The following is a 22,452-nucleotide window of genomic DNA, read 5'->3' as shown; positions in this document are numbered from 1 at the left end:
TTCCGGGCACCAGGGCCGCGCCCCGCGCCCCGCGCCCCGCAGGCCCCGCCCCTTCATCGCCCCGCGCCCTCCGCAGGCCCCGCCCCCGCACCGCACCGCTTCCCGGGAGCCCGTCAATAGGCCGAGCCACAGCTACTTCCGGGCCCACTTGGCTCCGCCCCCAGCATATCGCCCCGCCCCATAACCCCGCCCCACGATGCTGCTCCGCCCTCGCCCCGCCCAGGGCCTGCCCCCATGTCATTCTCCGCCCTTGAGCCTTAACCCCGCCCCCTGCGTGCGGTTACGTCACTGTCCCGCCCCTGGAACCGCCCCCACACCAATGCCGCCTACTTACCCCGCCCTCGGGTCAACCCCGACGCCACTGCTCCGCCCCTGAGTCGGGGCTTCCCTTCGGGGGCCCTCCTGCGGCCCGCGCCGCCGCGTGCAGGTAACTGTAAGCGATTTTACACCTTCCCCTCTCCCTGCCTTCGGCACGATGACCCTCTTTTATGGAGACTCGGGGCACTCACACGACTAGCAAAAGGGAAAGCCCGGCCTAGTGCCCTGTCTGTCCTGACGCGTTCGGCCCCCTCCAGCGTGAGGCTCCCCTCTAGCCGCCTGCCTCCGCTCCCATTCCTCCCGGAGACTCGGATCTGGCGCTTACCTTCCAAAGGCGTGTGTCTCATCCGACCAAGCCTACCTTATACAGTCTCCAAGCCCCCCTTCCCTCCCTCCCACCGCAGCACATCCCACCAAGAAAAAACACTGCAGAAATCTAGTCTTCTGAACGCTAATAGTTTTCTTGTGCTCATTTCTTCCTACTTTTCAAAACTAGTTGTTCTGTTGAGCGTCTACTAAACGCCATCTTTGTACTACTCTACAAACTTTATATCACTTATCCCTGACTAAGTCCTGCCAGAGAAAAAAATCTTTGCCTGATATACAGATGTAGACACTGGGGTTCAGGGAAGGGAAGTCAAAGACAGGCAGAGACATGCAGAGACATGCAGAACTCAAACCCTAACCTGACTCTCCATACACTTTCACCCCTACGGTATGGGGATTGAACGCAGGTCTACCACTGAGCTACATCCCCAGCCCTTTCTATTTTAAGATGGGGTTGTTGAATTGCTCAGGCTGGCCTCAAACTTGAGCTCCCCCACAGCCTCCTGAGTCTCTGGAACTGCAGGCGTGCACCACTACACGCTCATCTGGTCACGCAGCATCTCAGAGGCACTGATGGCACTCTACACATTTTTGGAGAGGGGTACTGGGGCTTGAACTCAGGGGCACTCGACCACTGAGCCACATCCCCAGCCCCATTTTGTATTTCATTTAGAGACAGGGTCTCACTGAGTTACTTAGCACCTCACCTTGCTGAGGCTGACTTTGAACTCAAGATTCTCCTGCCTTAGCCTGCAGAGCTGAGCTGCTGGGATTACAGGCATGTGCCTCTGTGGCCAGCTGACTCTACACTCTTAACCAAGAATCCACTTTGGAATATGTCAAAACACAAAAATACTGTAAGATCTCAATTTGCTTCATGATTCTAAAATCAGGAAACACTTCATCCCATAAAATGGAATGAACATTCTGATAAATTGAGCAGGGGAGATTGATTTTCTAGACAAATCAAAGTTAAGGAAAGCAGAAAGAGGAAACTGAAAACAGATTAGTTGTTTCAAAGTTACTCTGTTGAATCAGGACGCAAAGACAAGACCACTGACTCCAATTTTAAATCAAATTAAAGCAAGCTTGTATTGTGTACACAAAAGCTGGCCAGCGGCTGTGTCTTCCAAAGCCAGGCTAGAGATCAGGCTAGAGATCAGCCCAGCTCTCAGGAAAGAAAAGGTTTTTATATAGCGTAAAAAGTGACCAAAGGCGGTTGTCTTGGGAACTTACAGCCAAAAGGGTTCTGGCAAACATATTATAAGGGCAGATAACAGCTTAATGATCTACATGGCATGATATTTCAAGGTAGGGAGTAAATTCAGACCCCAACATCAGAATTTATGAGGTGCCGCTGAGATTTCAGAGAGAGTTGTTATCTGATCAAGGGGAGCCAGGATTTATGAGGCACCACTAAGGTTTTAGAGATGGTTGTTATCTGATTAAAGGGAGCCAGGAATGGGTGTGTTCAGAGCATGGCCAGGAATTACAAACATGTTTAGAAATCTCAGTAATTTATAATAAAATAGAAATTATCTTTTCATGACTTTGTGACAAGATGGCTCCCAATCTTAAGATGGAATTAGGCTGAGTTCATCAACTCTCCTTACACAGGTTAAAACAGGGGAGACTTGGGGTTGAAGATATAGCTCAGTTGGTAGAGTACTTTCCTTGCATGCACAAGACCCGGGGTTCTATCCCCAGCAACACACACACACACACACACACAAAAGGGAGACTTATCATGTTGGCTAAAACTGGCCTGTTTGGGGATTGGATATTATCTCTCTCCTGAATTCTCAGGTCAGATAAACAGCTTAGCTTTGGCTTGGGGTCAGAATTTTGGCTGGAGAGACTGAAGGATATTCACAATAATAAGTCCAAGGACATTTCCACTATTTGCAACTGTTCCCCCACCTGTCCGGCTTCTCTGGGGTAAAATTGAAACTTTTGTCATTTAAAAGTCCAGGCCTCAGCCAGAGGGAAGTAACACAAAAAGAACCTGATTGGCACCAGACCCCAATACCATAAGCCCCAGGAAATTCCCTATTCACACTCCTGTCCCACCCTAAGGTATCAGCCAACCCCAATACAATGAACCCCAGAAACTACCCTCCTGTCACCACCAAATGAAGCCTTAACCTAACAATGGCCTTAGCCTAAGTAACTCCAGTTTAAAATAAACCTGCAGGTCCACCAGGCACAGCCTCCAGAGCCCTCCAATATGAATCAGGCATAGCCTGATAAAGACAAGTCACTCTCTACACCCCTGACAAAACCAAGAGTGAAGACCCTGGTGAGAATGGTGACTTCTCTTTAGGACTCTCTCCTCATCAACTCCACCCCAGGAGAAGCCTCCATGAGTTCCTGACCTGATCACTGCAGCCTGAGTGAGTGTGCATCTGCTGGACTTAAACCCTAAGGCTTGAGACTCTAGACTTGGCACTTAAGCTGAGCGTGCAGAGGGAATGTCTGGCACGAGTCTGTCATGATTAAGTGTGTTTGCAGTGCTTAGAGTTAACTTAGAATTGTTTGTTTTGAATTGATTATGTCTATTGCAGTGCCCAGCACTAAAGGTTGTCATTTTCTTGATTAATAATCTAGTTCTTAATCTAGATTAAGTTCTTAACTAGGTTCTTAATCAATGATTAAAAAAAAAGAACCTATAGAGTCAAATTGTATTGAGTGATTTAAGCATTGAAAACAGCATTAGCACATGGACATTCTTCATGTCTCCCCTTGACATCCCTTAGGGTCGCACGTTTGCCATCCTGAGGATAACCCACACCCTTGTTTCAGCCTTCACCATTTTCCACGGTGAAAATGAGCCACACAAGTTGTTCCACTTATTGACTCTGTCGTTGAATAAGAAAGAGCTTGCAGATCTGAGGCCTGCTTCCCACTTCCAGCCCTCCTCCTTTGAGCAAAACTTTTGCTTACAGAGACTGTTTTGATCTGTTGGGACTTAGTACCCGCGCTCAGTCCAAAACAACTAATTTTGGCTTAACAAATGAAACCACTTGAGCTGCAGAACGGTAGCTCAGAAGCTGTGGTGTAGTTCAATGATTAGAGCACTTACCTAGCATGGGACTGAGAGCCTCAATTCAGTCCCCAATACTGGAGAAAATCAAAAGCAGCTCCATTCTTTCACATATTTCACAAGTATTGGAGACTGCATGTGCCAAGGTCTGTGCAGGCACAAAGAATATAGATGTAGACAATACAGATAAGATCCTTTAAGGACTGAGGAGGTAGCTCAGGACAGAGCTTTGCATATCTAAGGCCCTGAGTTGGATCCCCCTCCAGGACCACACAGACAAAATAAAACCTTTGCCTCAGGAGCTTACATTGCAGTAGGGAGATAGATCATAAAAAATTATAAACAAATAAAAGATACAGCATGATAAATAGTGATAAATGCAAATGATAGAAAACTAAGAATGTTGTGGGGAGACTGCTCAGAAAATACACCAAATCCGAATTTGAAATCATTTGAAGAATTTTTATTTTACCTATATTGCCAATTATACCTGTCCAGGGGCTGAGTCTAACAGAGTCCAAGTGACCCTCTGAAAGAACAGGAGCCCCCTCTGAGGGAAATTTGCTATGTAAGGAGGAAAACCACATCCTATGGAATTTTTCAGTTAGTAAGCAAGCAAGTTACAGAAGCTAAAAAAAATAAGATAAAAAAATTTAAAAATTTTAAAAAGAAAGCTGTTAGCAGAACAACTCAGTCAACCTCATCTTGGGTCCAGCAGGTGCTAGACAACAGTCAAACAGGTGGTCAGCTGGGGTGAGAATCTACTTCAAAGTCATATAGGTCACCAAGACCACCATATCCTGCGTTGAGTACATTTTGTGGGGAACAAAGTACAGAAGACAATGTTTTTTTGAATTTAGCAGAAAACAGCTTTCATTTTGTTTTCTCAGAAATGGGTCCTGCAACTGTCTCTTCACGGAAGCTATAACAGAAAAACTAAGGTGGAGCTAGAATAGCTGAGATGGAGTCCCTACAGCCACACCTGTTTGCTCCTATAGCCATAGTGACTCCATTCCTGCTGCTCCAGCAAGGAGGGAACTGTTACAAGTGATCAGGTAGTTTTAGCACAGCAATTGCTTTACACACCCAGGATCAGTCTATAACCTATACCTACAACTTTTACTCTTATTGACTTTATTGATTAGTCCACACCACAACAAGAACAGGGCAGGGAAATAGGAAAGCTTTCTTCCTGCCCCCAAAGGACCTCTGATGGCTCAAAAAAAGTTCACCTCATTCACCTGTGCCTCCACATTCTAGAGTGGAGCTCCCGATCGGTACACAGGACTAGGAGTCCTGGATTCTAGGACTTGGTTAAGTCCCTGACCTTCTTGGGCCTCAGCATACGGAGGAGTCAGACTAGAAAATGATCCCTAAGGCCTCTTGCAACCCTGACGCTCCAGGATTCTATGAATAGGGTTAAAGAGAACAGGGACCAGCTATTGCTTCCCCATCTTAGTAACTGTTGCTAGACTAGGGCCATCTCCTGGTAGGAGTGGAAACCCCTCTGTGAATCTGGGAGGTCCTCCAGGCATCCCATAATGCATAGCGACTTCTCCTCGCTAGGAGGCACGTCTCGGTCTCTTTGGTCACGATCAACCCTTCGGATCCAGCCAAAGAGTGCGCCTCGTTTCTATAGCAACCGCACCAGGTCCATGCGACCACGGCGGGTAGAAAGGGTCAAAATATATTCGCAAACTAGCATAACTAGCATATCTAATTCAGGTCAGTCTCTGACTTTGGTGCATGGGCCCTTTAAGTATCACGTGCCTTCCCTCTGCCGGGTCCCCGCCTCTTTCCCCTCCCCAGGCCGGGGTGAGCGCTGGTGTGGACGGGAAGCTCCCGGCCCGGCGGACTAGCTGGAGTGCGGACGCTGCAGCCGGTTGGGCCGGTGCCCTTTCCCGGTAACTCCTTCCCGGCGTGACGCGCGGAGCCGCGGACGCGGCGGGGCCGGGCAGGCTCAGGGATTTCCCGTCAGTTCCTTCTCGTTCCGGTCCCCACTGGGCCCGGAGGGAACCGAGAGCCGACAGGGCCCAGCCCAGGGCTCTCGGGGGCGGCGGGGGAGGGGGCCGCCTCCTGGAAGGTTGCGACCTGTGGCTCGAGGCCCGGCGGAGACCTAGAGCGTGTCCCCGGGAGCCGCCGCCTGGTCCGGGGGATGCTGCCCAGAGGGCGGGCATCCTACCTGTTGGGCAGGTGGTTTCCTGCCCTGAGGCCCGCACCGTGGAGCTCGAGACTGTCCGCAGAGAACTTCACAGCCCCCGCCCCGCACCTCTAACTGAAGGGACTGGACTGACAGAGTTGAATCAGGCAGCGCAGCCCTGCGTGGCAGAACTAGTGCTAATGCCACCTCTCACTGTCGGCTCTACTTCGTCTTTTACATACGTTTAACCCCCCGTGACGATCCTTCCAGGTGGTGATATTCATTCCCGTTTTATGAATAAGGACACAGGCTTAGTAAGTTTAAGTAACTCGTCCTAGGTCACAGAGTGGCTGAGGACGGTAGAGTCTGGTTCCCAAGCCCATGTGCTTAACCAGTAACCAACTCGCCTTCGCTTTTTTTGTTTGTTTGTTTGTTTGTTTTTGCTTTAGGACAGAAGAGGTTGTCTTTAGGAAAAAATTGCTTTAGGATTTGATTCGGCTTGCATGCAATTCTGAACATTGGTCATCAGATTAATCAATTTTGTGGGGACTCCCAGGCAGCATTAGTCTTCCACTTATCAAAAATCCACTGCTGTTAAGCTTTGCCCCCTTTGAGTAAAGCATCACATTACACACTTGAACCTTAACACATAGTAGCTTATGAGATGTCAAGACACATGTGACCCATGGAAAAAGCATTGTATGGTAAACACAGATCATAATCTTGGGATGTGAATGTCTGTGATACTAGCCCTAACATGCTCGTGAAACCGCCAGGAATATTTCCAAAACCTACAATGAATTCAATCACTACACTCACCAGAGATAGAGCTTAAGACATTTTAAGACCAAGCCTATTCTTCACTCTTTGCCATTATTTCTCCTTTATGTAGAAAACTAAATAGCAACTACTTTTTCTCATCTGAAGTTTTCATTTGTAATGACCATATTGGTGATGATTAAATTAAAAAGCAGTTTGATTTTTTTTTTCCTAGTTTGAAGGGACATGATGAGAAAAACATAAAATTGAGGCATACTGAAACTTGCCTAGAGTATTTCACTTTTATATTTGTACTTACTGAAAGCCCAAGAACAGCATAGTGATTCACTCTATAGTTCAGCACATGGTAAATCTTGTGACTTCATGAGTTTATTTAACATATTCAGTGAAGTCATCTTAAACCACATATTTTAAGTTTTCTGTCAGGGTAGATGAAATAATGTATTTGAGATATAGTTGCCCTGATTATCTTACTAATGTTTTCACACTCACTTATTTCTTCATCTCATTTTCAGTCATTGTTAAAGCTTTTCTAATCCAAGGATTCTAAAGAGTTGCTATTATCTTTTCATCTATAATTGTTCTTAATTATGATATTCAAGAGTGGTAGTGAGATTGTTGATTTTAAAAGATATGGTCAAACGGCTTGATATATTTCCCGAAAAACAGGTTTTGTTTATTTTGTTTTTCATCTATATATCTTATACCTTTACCTGAAAAGCAAGACTGTCCAGGTTTCTACCACTAAAACTTACTGCCTCTTCAATCATTTCAGCTCTGGAAAGGAAGAGAAATGGAAGTGAAAAAATTGAGCATTTCCTGGCAGTTCTTGATAGTTCTGGTTCTGATCCTGCAAATTCTGTCTGCGTTGGATTTTGACCCATACAGAGTCCTAGGGGTCAGCCGAACAGCCAGTCAGGCTGATATTAAAAAGGCTTATAAGAAGCTCGCCCGGGAATGGTAGGTGAAACAAAGAAATGGAAGTTTAATATAAGCTAAGAAGTCTCAGCAAAGGAATGAAGCCTCATTCATAATTGGCTTATATCTGTCTCTGTTTCTATGTTCAAAATATATATATATATATACGTATATATATATATATATATATATATACGTATATATATACATATTTGTCTAGAATATTTATGTAGAACTAATGTTTATGTACTAAAATTTTTAGTGGTAAGATTCAAGATTATATTTACTATGAATTCCCTTTTAGGAATACTTTAGCTTAAATTCTTCCCTTAATACTGTTAGCATATTTAGTGTTAAACTAAAGTAAGAAGAAACTTTGATTAAAAAAAAAATGCAATCAACAATGGGTAAGCTAACCTTCCCATGATATGTTATTCATAAATCAATTCTTTATTAGTATAATTGCTAAGGGGAACACAAATATCATGTTCACTTAAAAAAATTAAAGTGCTAGGGATTCAACCCAGGACCCCTCACACATGCTACGAAAGTGCTGGACCACTGACCTACCTCCCCAGCCCTAAATTATTAATTTTTCAGCTTTAATAAACAGTTTAGAGGCAGGCACAGTGGGGCACACCTGTAATCCCAGTGATTTAGGAGGCTGAAGCAGGAGCTCCTGATGACAAGTTCAAGGCCAGCCTCCGCAACTTGGCAAGGCCCTGATCAACTTAGCCAGACCCTGTCTCAAAATTAAAAAAAAGTAAAAAGGGCTGGGGTTGTAGCTGATAAATGACCCATGGGTTCAATTCCCAGTAGAAAAATAGAGAAAGTTTCAAGAGCTTTTTGCCTTCATTTCAAAAAATAATATTCAGGAACTGAGTACATAACTATTAAGAAAAAAATTTTTAGTAAAATAATTGTTTTTGTTTGTTGGCAGAATAACAATCTAAAAATTATTTTGGATAGACATCATTGGTTTCTCCCACCAAAGGTCTGGCTATGACACAGAAGAATTGTTGGTTATGTAGCTTATGTAGCTATCAGGGAGAGGAGAAAAAAGGTTAGAAAGGACACAGGTTGAACCAACCCATCAGCAGTGAAGAAAAGTTTGTAATAGGTGCTGTCATTGAGCACCTACTGTATACTAGCCTTCAGTTTTATGCATCTTATTTCATTGAAATCTTTTAATTGGGGATGGGGTTGTAGCTTAGTGATAGAGTGCTTACCTAGCACGTATGAGGCACTGGATTCGATCCTTAGCACCACATAAAAATAAATAAATAAAAGAAAATATTTCTTTAAAAAGAAATCTTATTATTAACCCATGAAAGAAGATATCATTTGCCCTGCTGTACAGATGAGAAAATCAAGGCTTGGGTTGGTAAAGGTACACTACCTCTCAGTTCCATGGTTTGATCTCTGCGCCATTAGTATTTTGGGGGGGGCGGTCTTTTTGCAGTTTTTTTTTTTTTTTTTTTTTTGCTTTTAATCATTTAAAGTATGGGTGAGTGGGTTAGTGTTTGTAGGGGAAGGATCTGAAGGGGAGGAGGGACTTGGGCAGGAGCAGAGCTGCCACGTGTGGGTGATGGCGTGTGACTCTGCCTGGCACCATTCTTCTTCAGTAAGCAGATGTATCTTAGAATTGGCCTGGTTGCAATAAAGGTAAAAGAGTTTAAAATATAAGATTTTGAGCCAGATGCAGTGGCACACTTCTATAACCCCAGCAGCTTGGGAGTCTGAGAGTATCACAGGTTCAGGGCCAGCCTAGGCAATTTAGCAAGGCCCTAAGCAATTTAGTGAGACCCTGTCTCAAAAAATTAAAAGGCTGGAGATATGGCTCGGTGGTAAAGTATCTCTGAGCTCCATCCCCAGTACCAATACGTGTGTGTGTGTGTCCATGTGTGTGTGCACACACACATATATATACACACATATACACGTACATTGCTCTCAATAACATTTTTAAACTCTTGCTTTGTGTTTAAGGCAAAGTGTACAAATCTGCAGTTAATCCATATGTACACACTTGGACAGGGCAAAGCCTCGCATAGTAGTTTCAGAGCAGAAAAGATAGCTTGGGGACATAGGACCTATTAAATTGTACTGCTTTGACTTTTCTGTCTTCCAGAGCTGAAAGGGGTGTTATGATATTAATTAAATGAGTCATATGCTTCTCTTCTTTAATTAGATTCTCTCTAGGAGTAATTCATCACCATACAAATATATAGTGTCATCTAGTGAAAATCTAAAATTTTATTTTTTTTTGTGTCTCTATACTGTTATTTTCTGCAGCTTTGGCCATGGCAGCATTTTATCACTTGGAACAGTTTCCATTTCACTTCATAATGGTTTCATATACACTGAAAAAAGCTGTGTTTCCCTTGTAGAAGGGAGAAGTGGTTGTTAGATCATATTTTACTAAGTGATTTACTAACCATTTCTTAGACTTCACAAGAATCTTCCCTTGTTTGGTGAAACCACTTGAAATTATCTTTTTCCTCTCAGGAAAACTATGTTTCTTTCCCAATAATTAAGTTTTCTCCTAGGTACTTTTCATTTATCATCTCTATTAGCAAAATAAAAGGGTCCTTCTACCCCAAGAAAAACAAATTGGTATGGCATGGCTCAGGCAACTGCATGGTTAAATGATTTCGTCTTGTTCTCTGCTGTATTTTTCTTTGTTTTTATTCCTTTAGTGTTTAAGGCAAAGGTACCTCCTCGATAGCCAGGAGGTACCATGCACACTGTTCTCTTCACTGGAATTTAAAGGTTGCCTATCATTACAGCTCATGAGATAATTTCATATTCATTGAAAACAGCATTGGAGATACTTTCTTAAGGCTAAACTTACCCTTTTCTAAGTGTTTTCAACTTTGCGGTATCTTCCCACATTTAGGAAAATGCTCTTTCTAAGCTGACACTGTCTTGTGCTCTCCCTGGTTCTTAAGCCTTGGCCACCTTGTCGCAGGATCCATGTTCCCTAAGCCAGCCATCCTTGAGATTTTGCTTCAGTCTCCCAAAAAAATCCCTTTCTACCCTTCTCCCCCAAATTCTTTTTGTTAAATCATTTGTATGACTGCATAATCTTATCTACTCAGCCTTTAGCCTGAATTTGAAATTGGAAACACTTTGGTTTTTTGTTTGTTTGTTTGTCTGTCATTCAGAACCCTTCTGTGGAGTCGCCCTCTCACTTCCTTAAGTCATGCTCTTTTCGTTACACCTAGCCAGGATTTTTTTCCCTGACTAACATCCATAACAAGGGTTAAATAGTGAAGGAGGCATGATGTCCTCATTCAAGAGCAAACATTTTGAAGTTTCATTGTTTTTAGAGAGACCAGAATATGTGGTGTAATTAATTCAAACATATTCTGGCTAGAATAAGTTTGTCAAATTGTAGTTTTTTAAAAAATTATTATTCCAAGACACATGATGTGTTTTAGTCATTTGCTTTCCTGTGAATTATTTTCCTTTCCAGGACCTTTGCTAAGGGAGATTTAGTAGAGGTTAATAAACAAGGTTACATAAAGAATAAAACTCTTGATATACAGGATGTCTTGAAAAATTAATCTATACAAAACACAGATTTAGATCTTGGTGGGTTGCATGGAAGTAAACTTAGCCCCAGCTCCCCAGGGCTTTAAAAGCCCCAAAGCTGAAATTAGTATAAACACAAAAGGGTCATAGAATGATACATGACTTTAAGAAGATGAGACAGTTCATTACCAGCTGTAAATAACAGCAAATGTTGAAGATTTTGTTCATATCAGTTGAAGTAACCTTGCATGAATGATAGACGTTTTCACAGCTTAAACACATGGCCTTGGAAAGTCATTATCCTTTCATAGGTAGAAGGCAGAATGGACAACCAGAGTACTGATGAACACTAAAGTGTTCTAACATGAAAGTTAGCAGCAAGATGCTACTGGAAACCTGCATTACTTTCATCATAGAACCTTAAAACTTGCCTGCGCTGTCACAGACACACCTGCATCATATCAAGCTAACATGAGGGAACGCTGCTGTCCTGAGAGAAAACACCTGTTCTTTAAGGATAAGTGATTTAGCCTGAACCCACTTGAGCAGCATTGGGGAGTAGAGCAAAGACAGGCACGTGTCCCCCTTCTCAGCGAAGTGCCATGCTATCTGGCACTTTGAAAATGTGCCCAGCTGGGAGGAAATTGCCTATTTCAAAATTTCATTTATTATAGTCATGTGAAGCAAATGATTGCTTCTACCATTTATTTTAGGAAACTGTCCTAACAAAATGTCTTCCATTTGCCTCTGATGTGGTGAACTGTGTATGTAAGGATGTTAAGTAATTGTGGGTAAAGAATGAAACCCTGTCTCACTGGCTGCCCGTCTGTGTTTCAGGCATCCTGACAAAAACAAAGACCCTGGAGCAGAAGACAAATTCATTCAGATCAGCAAGGCTTATGAGGTACTATGTCAACCTGTGGTGCAGCCACAAGTTCTTTGACTTGGGTGGTCAGTTCTAGAATGTCCTTTCTGAAAAGCATGCTCTGACCCGGTTTCTGAAAAATGGTGGAGAAAACCTACTTGTCACATCCATTATGTTGAATCATGTGCCTGATCATCAGCTCTTAAAAAGTCCAGCCTATTTTATTTTTATTTTTTTTAATGTTTTTTAGCTTTAGAGGGACACAATACCTGTATTTCATTTATTTATTTTTGTGTATTGCTGAGGAGGATCGAACCTAGTGCCTTGTGTGTGATCTACAGCCCCAACCCCAAGTCCTGCCTTTTTTGGGGGGTGGGGTACCAGGGATTAAACTCAGGGACACTCAACCACTGAGCCACATCCCCATCCCTATTTTGTATTTTATTTAGAGACAGGGTCTCACTGAGTTGCTTAGCGCCTCGCAGTTGCTGAGGCTGGCTTTGATCATCCCGAGCCGCTGGGATTGCCTGCACCAACTTGACCACCAAGCCCTGCTAAGTACTGCAATTTTTTTTTTTTTAATTTTTGGTAGTTGTGTATAAACAGCATGCCTTTGTTTTATTTGTTCATTTTTATGTGGTGCTAGATATTGAATGCAGTACCTCAGACATGATAGGCAAGCACTCTGCCACTGAGCCCCAACCCAAGTCCTGCCTATTTTAAAGGTTTAATTAGAATTGTAAAATTACCCAGAACGTGTCTTTATTACCTTTGTAGAAACATGCCTGTAATCCCATTGGCTTGGGAGGCTGAGGTAGGAGGACCACAAGTTCATGCCAGCCTCAGCCACTTAGCAAGGCCCTGAGCAACTTAACAAAACCCTGTCTCAAATAGAAAAGGTGGGGGGGGGGCTGGGAGTGCGGCTCAGTGGTTAAGTGTCCCTGGGTTAAATCCCCAATACCAACAAAAAGAATCGCCACCATTATGCCTATGTTTATTACAGTGATACAGTGCCCAGATACCTTTAAACACAAGGTTTTCATTAATCTTCCAGCATAGCAGCTCGAGTAGCTTGGTCTGGGATGAGCTTAACAGAGAATTCCCTGGCTTCCCAATTTGGATAGAGGATGCTCTTGAGCAAATACAACTGAGCCCCTAGGTTTGTTACCAGACAGGGTTCCAAGGAGGTCCCTTCTGAGAGGCAGTGTAACTTTGACTTGGCCCAGATAGAATTTTTGTTTGTTTGTTTTGTTTTTGGGTTTTTTTTTTTGTGTGTGTGTGTGTGTGTGTGTGTGTGTGTTTTAAAATTTTTCTAGTTGTTAGATGAACACAATATTTTATTTTATGTGGTGCTGAGGATTGAACCCAGCGCCTCACACATGCAAGGCAAGCACTCTACCCCTGAGCTACTACAAACCCAGCCCAACCTTTTTTTTTTTTTTTTTTGAATGGACATATTTATTATCTATCCAGATATTGAAAGTGAAGTGAGATGTTTGACATTATGGAGCAACATAAATAGAAATGTGTGTCATGAATTCAGTGGATAGGTATTAATTCATTTAATGGGATCTACTGAGACCTCATCCATGTTAAGGTTGGTATTCGGTGTGGGATACAGTGACAAATGAAACACTCCCTGCTTTCAAGGAGTTTTGTTTTTTGTTTTTTGATTAGGTATATATAACAACAGTTGCATTTTGATTCATTGTACACAATTGCAGCACAACTTTACATTTCTATGATTGTACACAATGTAGCATCTCACATGTTCCTAAGGTAACGATGTCTGTCTCATTCCACCATCTTTCCTGCCCCCATGCACCCTCCCTACCTTCCCTCCCCTTTGCCCAATCAAAGTTCCTCCGTTTTCCCTGCCTCCCTCCTCCACATTAAGGATCAGCATCCACTTATCAGAGTGAACATTCGGCCTTTGGTTTTGGTGGATTGGCTTACTTTGATTAGCATGATATTCTTCAACTTCCAGATGGACTCTTAACTTATAGCCCGGAAAAGAGGAATTTGAGGGTGTGTGGGAAGGAGGGCACAGGCAAAGGTTGGTCAAAGGGCAGCGAAGCAGAGGCAGGGCGAGGAATGAGCCCTCTATGTGGAGGATTTTCCTGGGAAGAGAAGTGCAGATTCAGGGCTGGGGATGGGGCTCAAGCGGTAGCGCGCTCGCCTGGCATGCATGTGGCCCGGGTTCGATCCTCAGCACCACATACAAACAAAGATGTTGTGCCCGCCGATAACTAAAAAATAAATATTAAAAATTCTCTCTCTCTCTACCTCTCTCTCTCTTTAAAAAAAAAAAGAGAGAGAGAGAGAGAGAAGTGTGGATTCCCAGGCATACTTTTGTGAAAATCAAATTCTGTGTCAATCATTTGATATCCGGGGTTCAGGGTGTTTCATGTGTAAGTAGTCCAGCCATAATCAGTTGTGGGCACATTGTGTAGGTCTGTGGATCTGGTGACATTTATATCAATTATGTTTTTGTTCTGGTTGATCTGGTACAAACATGCCCTGGAGGTTTTCTTCACCTAACTAAAGTGACAAGCATGGCTGGTCATGCTCATAGATCCAGGTCTCCATCTAGTAAGGTTCTCTTGCTCTATCCCTAAGAGCCCACCTGTCTCAGCTTGACTCATCTTCCTAAACAGATTCTCGAATGCTAGATGTCAAAGACATTTTTAGGTAAAACAAAGTCAACCAACCTACAGGCCCTGGACTCAATTCTGTGGCTTCTCTTTGGGACTCACAGCTTTCCCTACCTTGATCTGAACTTTCCAACCTCTAAAGCATGACCAAGTCAGTTTTCCTGTGACTGAGCCCTGGGGGTCAACGCTATGTTAAGTTTAATCTGTTTTACTGAAGGGCTCACTGCCGAGATCAAAGTCTTTAATGCCGACACAGGCATGAGTATTGAACACCTGAAACACGTCAGTCTTGAGTTTTCTTCACTGTTTCTCTCTCTCTTTCTCCCTCTAATTAATTTTATTTTTTTACATAAATGGAGCACAACTTTTCTTTCCCTGGTTGTACATGATGCAGAGTCACACCATTATTACCCATACCTAGGGGTGATGATGTCCATCTCATTCCACCATCCCCCACCCTGCCCTGTTTCTCTTGAGAGAAGTTTCTCGTATGTTGAGACTGTGTGTTTAGAGTGTCTAATCATGTCTTATTCTCTACATTTATATTCTTCCTGCTTCTCAAACTGCTTAAGAAAAGTCCTTTGGTTTAACCTTTTTGTGGATTAGATTTCTCATCTTTCTTTCTTTCTTTCTTTATAGATTCTTTCCAATGAAGAAAAGCGATCCCACTATGACCACTATGGCGATGCTGGGGAGAGCCAGGACTACCAGAAGCAGCAGCAGCGGGAATATCGCTTCCGCCATTTCCATGAGAATTTTTATTTTGATGAATCCTTCTTTCACTTTCCTTTCAATTCTGAGCGGCGGGACTCCATCGATGAGAAGTATTTATTGCACTTTTCCCACTATGTGAACGAAGTAGTTCCAGACAGCTTCAAGAAACCCTACCTCATTAAGATCACCTCGGATTGGTGCTTCAGTTGTATCCATATTGAGCCTGTTTGGAAAGAAGTAGTCCAAGAACTGGAAGGATTGGGTAAGATAATTCTCTCCATTGGGGGAGACTTATTCACCAGGTGACTTTTATGGGTCTCTGGGGGAAGGAAGCAATGAGCGTGACCTCAGCACAGGTTCATGGTGATCAGTGCTTTCCAAGGGTGCATTTTTGCAGAGGGTAGATGTGTAAGCTGCTTTGATTTTGCATTACTGATTGGAACCTTATAGATACATTAGATGCCTACCTAACACATAAAGAAGCTAACAAATTAATTATGGTTGATTAAAGCAGCCCCCAGTATTGGGGTTTGTTTTGTTTTATTTTGGTACTGGGCATTGAACCCGGGGGTACTTTACCACTGAGCCACACACACACCCTGCCCTTTTTATTTTTATTTTGAGACACAGTCTTACTAAATTGCCAAGGCTGGCCTCAAACTTGTGGTCCTCCTGCCTCAACCTCCTAGGTCACTGGGATTGCAGGTATGTTCAACCACACCTATCTTCAAGCATGAATTTTAATGCCAGTGGGTACTGCAGATGCTACGGTACTTGTCATTTCACTGTGCATGAGTTTTCTAGAGCTGCCTTAACAAAATGCCACAGCCTGGGTGGCTTAAAGAAGAGGTTTATTTTCTCATAAGTTATGAAGGCTAGAAGTCTGAGACCTCTTCTCGCCTGGCAAATGGCCAGCTTCTCACTGTGGGGCCGCACGGTCATCTCTCTGAGCATCTTTTTTTGTATCTTTACCTCTTGTAAGGACACGTCATTTCAGATTAGAGCTCATCTTAATGGGCACAGTTTCACTGAATTTCTTCTAAAAGTTTCACTCTTAGCTCAGGCTGCCACAATAAAACACCACAGGTTAGGTGGCTTAAACAGTAGGTTTCTTTCTCACAGTTCTGGAGGCTGTAAGTCCAAGGTAAGGGGCCAGCTTGGTTGGGTTCTTGTGAAAACTCTTTTCCAGGCTTATGGGAGGCCATCTTGCTGTATCTCATATCTCTTCTTATAAGGCCAATAATCCCATCATGAGGATGTCACCTTTCATGACCTAATTTTCTTCCTCTGGCCCCTGTCCAGATAGCATCATAAATGGGGTGAGGGCTTCAAAGTAAGGATTTGGGGAGAACCCACATTCAGCCCATAGCAGTCTGCAATAGCTGTAGGGTACACATTAACCTCTCTTTCACCCATATTTACTTCTTAGTGCCAGGAAGATAGTAGTGATTCTATTATTTCCTAAAAGTTGGAATTACTGAATTAAGTATGTGTATGCTATGTTTTATAGGCATTAGCAGACCCAGTTCCTCAGTACCTAAAAGGGAACAAATTCAACCCTAGGGGCTGAGGGGCCTGGATTTCTCTGGAGAGAGCAGACTGCTGGAAATCATTGGTTCATTTATTTCACAACAGATATTGAACCTGTTGTCCAGAAGCACTTGGGTACTCAGATTTGGTGGGGTGCTTTCCTGAGACTGACTGAAGCTGCCCTTGGAAGAAACTGAGGGGCAGAGTGTAGCAGGGTCTGGCATGTGGTGGACTGCCAGTGGATGCTTAGTGTGGCCAACTGTGAATGAATCAGGTGGAAGTCACAGAATCAAACAGCTCCTTCATCACAAGGCTAGGTATGTCTCATGCCATGCTCAGTGGTGTACTGAAAGCTAATCCAGTAGCTGACGTTGTCCTAGAGCATAAAACTAAGCCACTGCATGGTCAGGACCAAAATCAAATCAGGGCCCAAACTTCATTTTTAACGTGCCAGACAGACATAGGTGGTGTGAGGCAGCACAGCACAGTGGTCATGGCTGTGGGCTTGAGATCAGGAGGACCAGTGTTCACATGTCAACTTGTCATTTACTGTCTTTATATCCTTTTGAAATATTATCTAACCCAGGTTTCTTCACCCCTAAAGCAGGAGCAATAATGTCAAACCAGCCCTATCATTATGAAGATTAAATGAGAAAAACTTATGCCAAGTGCCTAATAGATATTAAGCACCTAATAAATGAAACTTAGGGAATTTCTGATTAACTGGGTTTTATGGTTTACCAAAGTAAATTTAGGGGTTGGATGTGGGCAGGGGTGGTACTGGTGACTGAGTCCATGGGCACACCACTTATCCACATCCCCAGCCCTTTATATTTTAAGACAGGCTCTCATTGAGTTGCTGAGGCTGGTCTCAAACTTTTGATCCTCCTGCCTCAGCCTCCCAAGTCACTGGGATTACAGGCATGCACTATTATGCCTTACACCAGAGTAAAACAAATTTTTAAAAATATTTTCTTGTTGTAGTTGACACAATACCTTTATTTTATTTACTTATTTATATATGGTGCTGAGGATTGAACCCAGGGCCTCACATATGCTAGGTGAGCGCTCTACCACTGAGCCACAACCCCAGCCCCCAGAGTAAATTTTTTTTTTTTTTTAGAGAGAATTTTAATATTTACGTTTTAGTTTTCAGCCGACACAACATCTTTGTTTGTATGTGATGCTGAGGATCGAACCCGGGCTGCACACATGCCAGGCGAGCACGCTACCGCTTGAGCCACATCCCCAGCCCAAGAGTAAAAATTTTTTAAGTGTCTGTTTTACAAACCCCTTTTGAAAACTCTCTTGAGTGAATTACTCCACTATCTTCAAGCTCATTAACTGCAGAGCACGGCTTTTGACTTATGTTGAACTGACTGAGCCTTGAAGAGGGCTGGAAGCTGGCTGGGCAGAAAAGTGAGCAGTGGCGTCCAGCCGCAGGAGCAGGGCAGCAGAGAAACAGGAGCACCCACAGACCAGCTGCAGCATCGCTGCTGGGCAAGGCTGCGTGGGTGGAAGAGGAGGAAGCAGGAAGAGCAGCGAGGAGCCAAGCAGGAAGGAGCCTGGACTCCAGGCCAGGGGAGCTGGGCTTGATGCTGTAGTGTGTAAAAAGGTCAGTAGTACAGAATAGGGTCTGCACCCAGAGGAGTGGCGTTATCACATCTGCACTTCAGAAAGCCCCGCTGGGAAGGCTACTTGAAGAGCATTTGAGGAAGGTAAGAATGGAGGCAGGGAGTGCTCCAGCCCTGGCAAGAGAGCAGCCACTGACCTGGACAGGGCAGCAGGGAGAGAGAGATGGAAAGTGCAGGCTCTCCAGGAACCATTGAAATGTAAGACATGAGAAAAGAAGAGAAAGGGGTCAAGGTGGACTCTGCACTTGAGCTACCAGGTTTCAGGGAATACAGTTGAGAGCCGAGTCAGCAGGGGAGAAGTGGTCAGAATTAACACTGCTTGAGTGGTCACCGTGACACACACAGGCACAGTCATGACGCCAGCTCGCGTTATCAGTGCAGCTCTTATTAGACAACAGCCCTGGAAGACGGGAAGTTGAACGTGTTAGTTTAGGGGCTGGGGCTGGGGTTCAGTGGCAGAGCACTTGCCTAGCACATGTGAGGCATTAGGTTCAATTCTCGCACCACTTAAAAATAAATAAAGGTCCACCAACAACTAATTTAAAAAATGTGTTAGATTAATTAGGTTTATAGGACATTTTCCCTTTTGGAACATTCAGATTGGCTGAAGATTCCTGACAGCTGGTTCTACTTGGTTGTAGTTTGGTGACGTTGAGATGAGGTCAGGACCGTCCCCATGGCTGTTCCCCCTCTGAGGTAACACCACACCTTAGGAGGTTGCTGAGAGAATATTTCTATTTTGAATCGACAGGAGCAGCACAGTCTCAGAATTAGCTGAGTGATCTGGGGAAGCTTGGACATCATCTTAGAATTGGTCCCTAAAATGCAGCGTGTGGAGGAAGTAGAACAGTTCTGCCTGGAGCAGAGGTGTCACGACTCTTTAGGGTCAGTCGACAGCTGTGCAATGTTGAAATAACCAGTGTAGAAAAGCAGCCGCCATCGACAGCTGCCCTGGGAAGGAGGGCCCAGAAATGGTCAGCGCCATCCCCGGCCTCAGGGAGTGCACCCCTTAGTGTATGCAGAGAATTAACATGGACCTCATATTTGCAAATGCAGAACAACATACTGCTGAAGGAGGAGTAGGTGGGGGGACCAGGGAATTTGTCCCACATTCTGTTTTTTTGTGTTTGTTTTGTTTTTTGGTACAGGGAATTGAATCAGGGGTGCTGTACCACTGACTGCATCTCCTCAGTCCTTTTTTTTTTTTTTTTTTAAATATTTATTTTTTAGTTGCAGTTGATCAAATTTTATTTTTATGTGTGCTGAGGATCAAATCCAGGGCCTTGCACATGCCAAACAAGTGCTCTACCACTGAGCCACAATCCCAGCCTTCCTTTTTCATTTTTTATTTTGAGATAGGGTCTTACTAAGTTGCCCAGGCTAGCCTCAAACATGTGATGCTCCTGTCTTCAGTCTCCTGAATCCTTGGAATTACAGGCATGTGCCACCACACCCAGTTTATATTCTCATTTAAACCTTTTTTCTTGATCAATTTTTGTGTGCCAATTATTACATTAGGCACTGAAGAATATGTAATAATAATTTTACTGATTGAGCATTTCATTACCTTCCATTGTGCTAAACACTTACATGGATTATCTTTATCTGCAAAGCAACGCAGTGAGGGAGAGGCTATTATTATCCCTATTTTATGAATGTAAGAACAGGCAGAAGAAGGTTAAGGAATAGATTCAAGGTCACACTATCAATAAACAACAATGGTGGGGTAAGGACCCAGAAGTCTCACCCTCTTAGACACCGCACTGTGAGCACTGCTTCAGAAATAAGAAAGTCCGGCCCAGTGCGGTGGCACACACCTATAATCCCAGAGACTTGGGAGGCTGAGGCAGGAGGATCACAAGTTTGAAGCCAGCCTCAGAAACTTAGCTAGGCCCTAAGCAACTCCATGAGACCCTATCTCTAAATAAAATATAAAAAAGGGCTGGGAATGTGGCTCAGTGGGTAAGCACCTCTGGGTTCAATCCCGAGTACCAAAAATAAAAAGCAAAAAATCCCTCTCTTTCAAGTATTTGCTGTGTATAACAGTCTCATATAATCTAGGAGAAAAATTTGCGTGCAAATTGATAGATATATATATATATTTTTAATAGCAATTAATTCTGTTTTCTTGGTTTTATTTCACATCATTTTGCATCTTCATAGTTTGTTTAGCAGCAGGTTTGTTTTTAGCCAGATTTGACAATGGTGGATTCCCCACTGGCCCTTTAAGGCATATTCAGAGGTGGAAAAAAATAAATGTTTATGTAAGTGTACTGAGGGGGGAAGGAACATCCCTAAAGGATTCACTGTGTGTGTGGGGCTCTGCAATGGCACGAGGATCACTTGGCACCTCAAAATACAGGCGTAGCCGAGAGTTCAGCACTGCTCAGAAGGAAGGCTCTCAAAAAGAGGAGAAAATATGGTGTTTTTAATTTCCCAGGGCATACAAATTGTCCAGAAACACAGGTCCACATGAAAAACAACATCACTGAAAGACGTCCCCTGTACTTTTAAGTTGCTACTAAGGGCTAGAGGTGACACAGTGGCAGAGGACTCAACGGCATGTGGGAGGCTCTGGGTTTGATCAAACCTAGATCTCAGCACCACATACACAAAAGCTATGTTGCTCAAGTTTATTGGCCTCTGGGCAGGTCTGTCTGTCATCTAGCCAGATCCTGCTGAATAAGGACAAGTATGTGTAAATGGCTTCACTTGCTATTGGCCTCTCTCAACTTGTTTTAAGAATCCTCCAGCAACTCAGGAGGCTGAAACAGGAAGATTGCAAGTTCAAGGCCAACCTGAGCAATTAGTGAGACATTATATCAAAATAAAAATATAAAATGGGCTGTCGAAATAGCTCAGTGGAGGAGCAACCTATATTCAATCCCTGGTGTCACATACACACACACACACAGCATCCTGAAGTTAAGGAGCGGGGAGGGTAGCTCGGTGGCAGAGTGCTAGCCTGGCATGCGAGAGGCTCTGGCTTCCATCCTTAGTGCCCACCAAAAAAAGGAAAAGAATCCTTAGTGTGAGAATTTGAAGATAGAGAAGTCGGGGGAAACTTGTTTGCTATGACTTGAGACCCTAAGTCCTGCCAGACCTCATGGCCCTGTTAGAACAGTGCTGCATCTCCTGGCCACTCTGGGTGGGCTCCTGGACGGGGGCTGGACAAAAATAACCATGCCATGACTACAAGTTTGGAAGCTTCAGCCCTCCCTCCATCCTCCATAAAGCCCCTGAGCTTCTGGGGGCCAACATGTGGTGTACTGGAGGGGCACGCCCAGGCAGGCAGTAGCTGCATACCCCTTCCCCATGCCTTGCTCTCTGTGTCACTTCCCTGCAGTTTGTCACCTGTGTCCTTTATAGTATCCTTTGTAATAAATAGGTAAGCAGTCCTCTGAGCCATTCTAGCAAATTAATCAAAGTGAAGGACAGGATCATGGGAACCCTTGGTTTAGAGCCAGTCGGGCAGGGGAGCAGATCACAGCCGGGGGCTTTGAGCTGGCATCTGACGTGGGAGCAGTGCTGTGGGACCCAGCCCTGAGCCTGCGGGAGCTCCTGCTCTCCAGTTAGGGAGGTGGCATCAGAACTGGTTTGAATTATAGGATCCCCGCCTTGGTGACCCCTGGAGATCTCTTGCTGTTTAGGGAAACCCCTGAATACCTGGCATCGGAAGTGCAGTACAGATGTGTGTAGGGGTGAGAGTAGGGAAATCAGTTTGTGTTTCCTTTTGCTTTCTTTTTTTTTTTTTATTTTTTTTTTAAATAGAGGAGAGAGAGAGAGAGAGAGAGAGAGAGAGAGAGAGAGAGAGAATTTTTTTAATATTTATTTTTTAGTTTTTGGCGGACACAACATCTTTGTTTGTATGTGGTGCTGAGGATCGAACCCGGGCCCCACGCACACCAGGCGAGCGTGCTACCGCTTGAGCCACATCCCCAGCCCTCCTTTCGCTTTCATGACTTCAGTGGATAACAGTAGGGCACTAGCAA

General features: G+C 43.9%; 1 protein-coding gene across 6 annotated transcripts in view; it reads left to right on the top strand.

The window, feature by feature from the left end:
- Nucleotides 1-378: 378 nt before the first annotated feature.
- The window catches only part of Dnajc16 (DnaJ heat shock protein family (Hsp40) member C16), a 44,160-nt gene continuing 22,086 nt past the window's right edge, over nt 379-22,452 (top strand). For 3 of the 6 annotated variants that reach the window (XR_013091854.2, XM_076861235.2, XM_076861233.2), the window contains exons 1-4: nt 5,505-5,592; nt 7,384-7,568; nt 11,901-11,967; nt 15,222-15,558. Coding sequence is in view for 3 of the 6 variants with exons in the window: in XM_076861235.2 (XP_076717350.2) it covers nt 7,402-7,568; nt 11,901-11,967; nt 15,222-15,558 (571 nt within the window). In the remaining 3 variants the exon portion in view is untranslated. Of the gene's footprint in view, nt 428-5,504; nt 5,593-5,832; nt 6,099-7,383; nt 7,569-11,900; nt 11,968-15,221; nt 15,559-22,452 lie in introns of those variants that run through there. The other 3 variants (XM_076861234.2, XM_076861237.2, XM_076861236.2) reach the window with 3 other exon arrangements.

The sequence above is a fragment of the Callospermophilus lateralis genome, chromosome 7 (assembly GCF_048772815.1).
Source record: "Callospermophilus lateralis isolate mCalLat2 chromosome 7, mCalLat2.hap1, whole genome shotgun sequence".
Taxonomy (NCBI): Eukaryota; Metazoa; Chordata; class Mammalia; order Rodentia; family Sciuridae; genus Callospermophilus; species Callospermophilus lateralis.
This window is presented reverse-complemented; position numbering and strand designations above follow the sequence as displayed.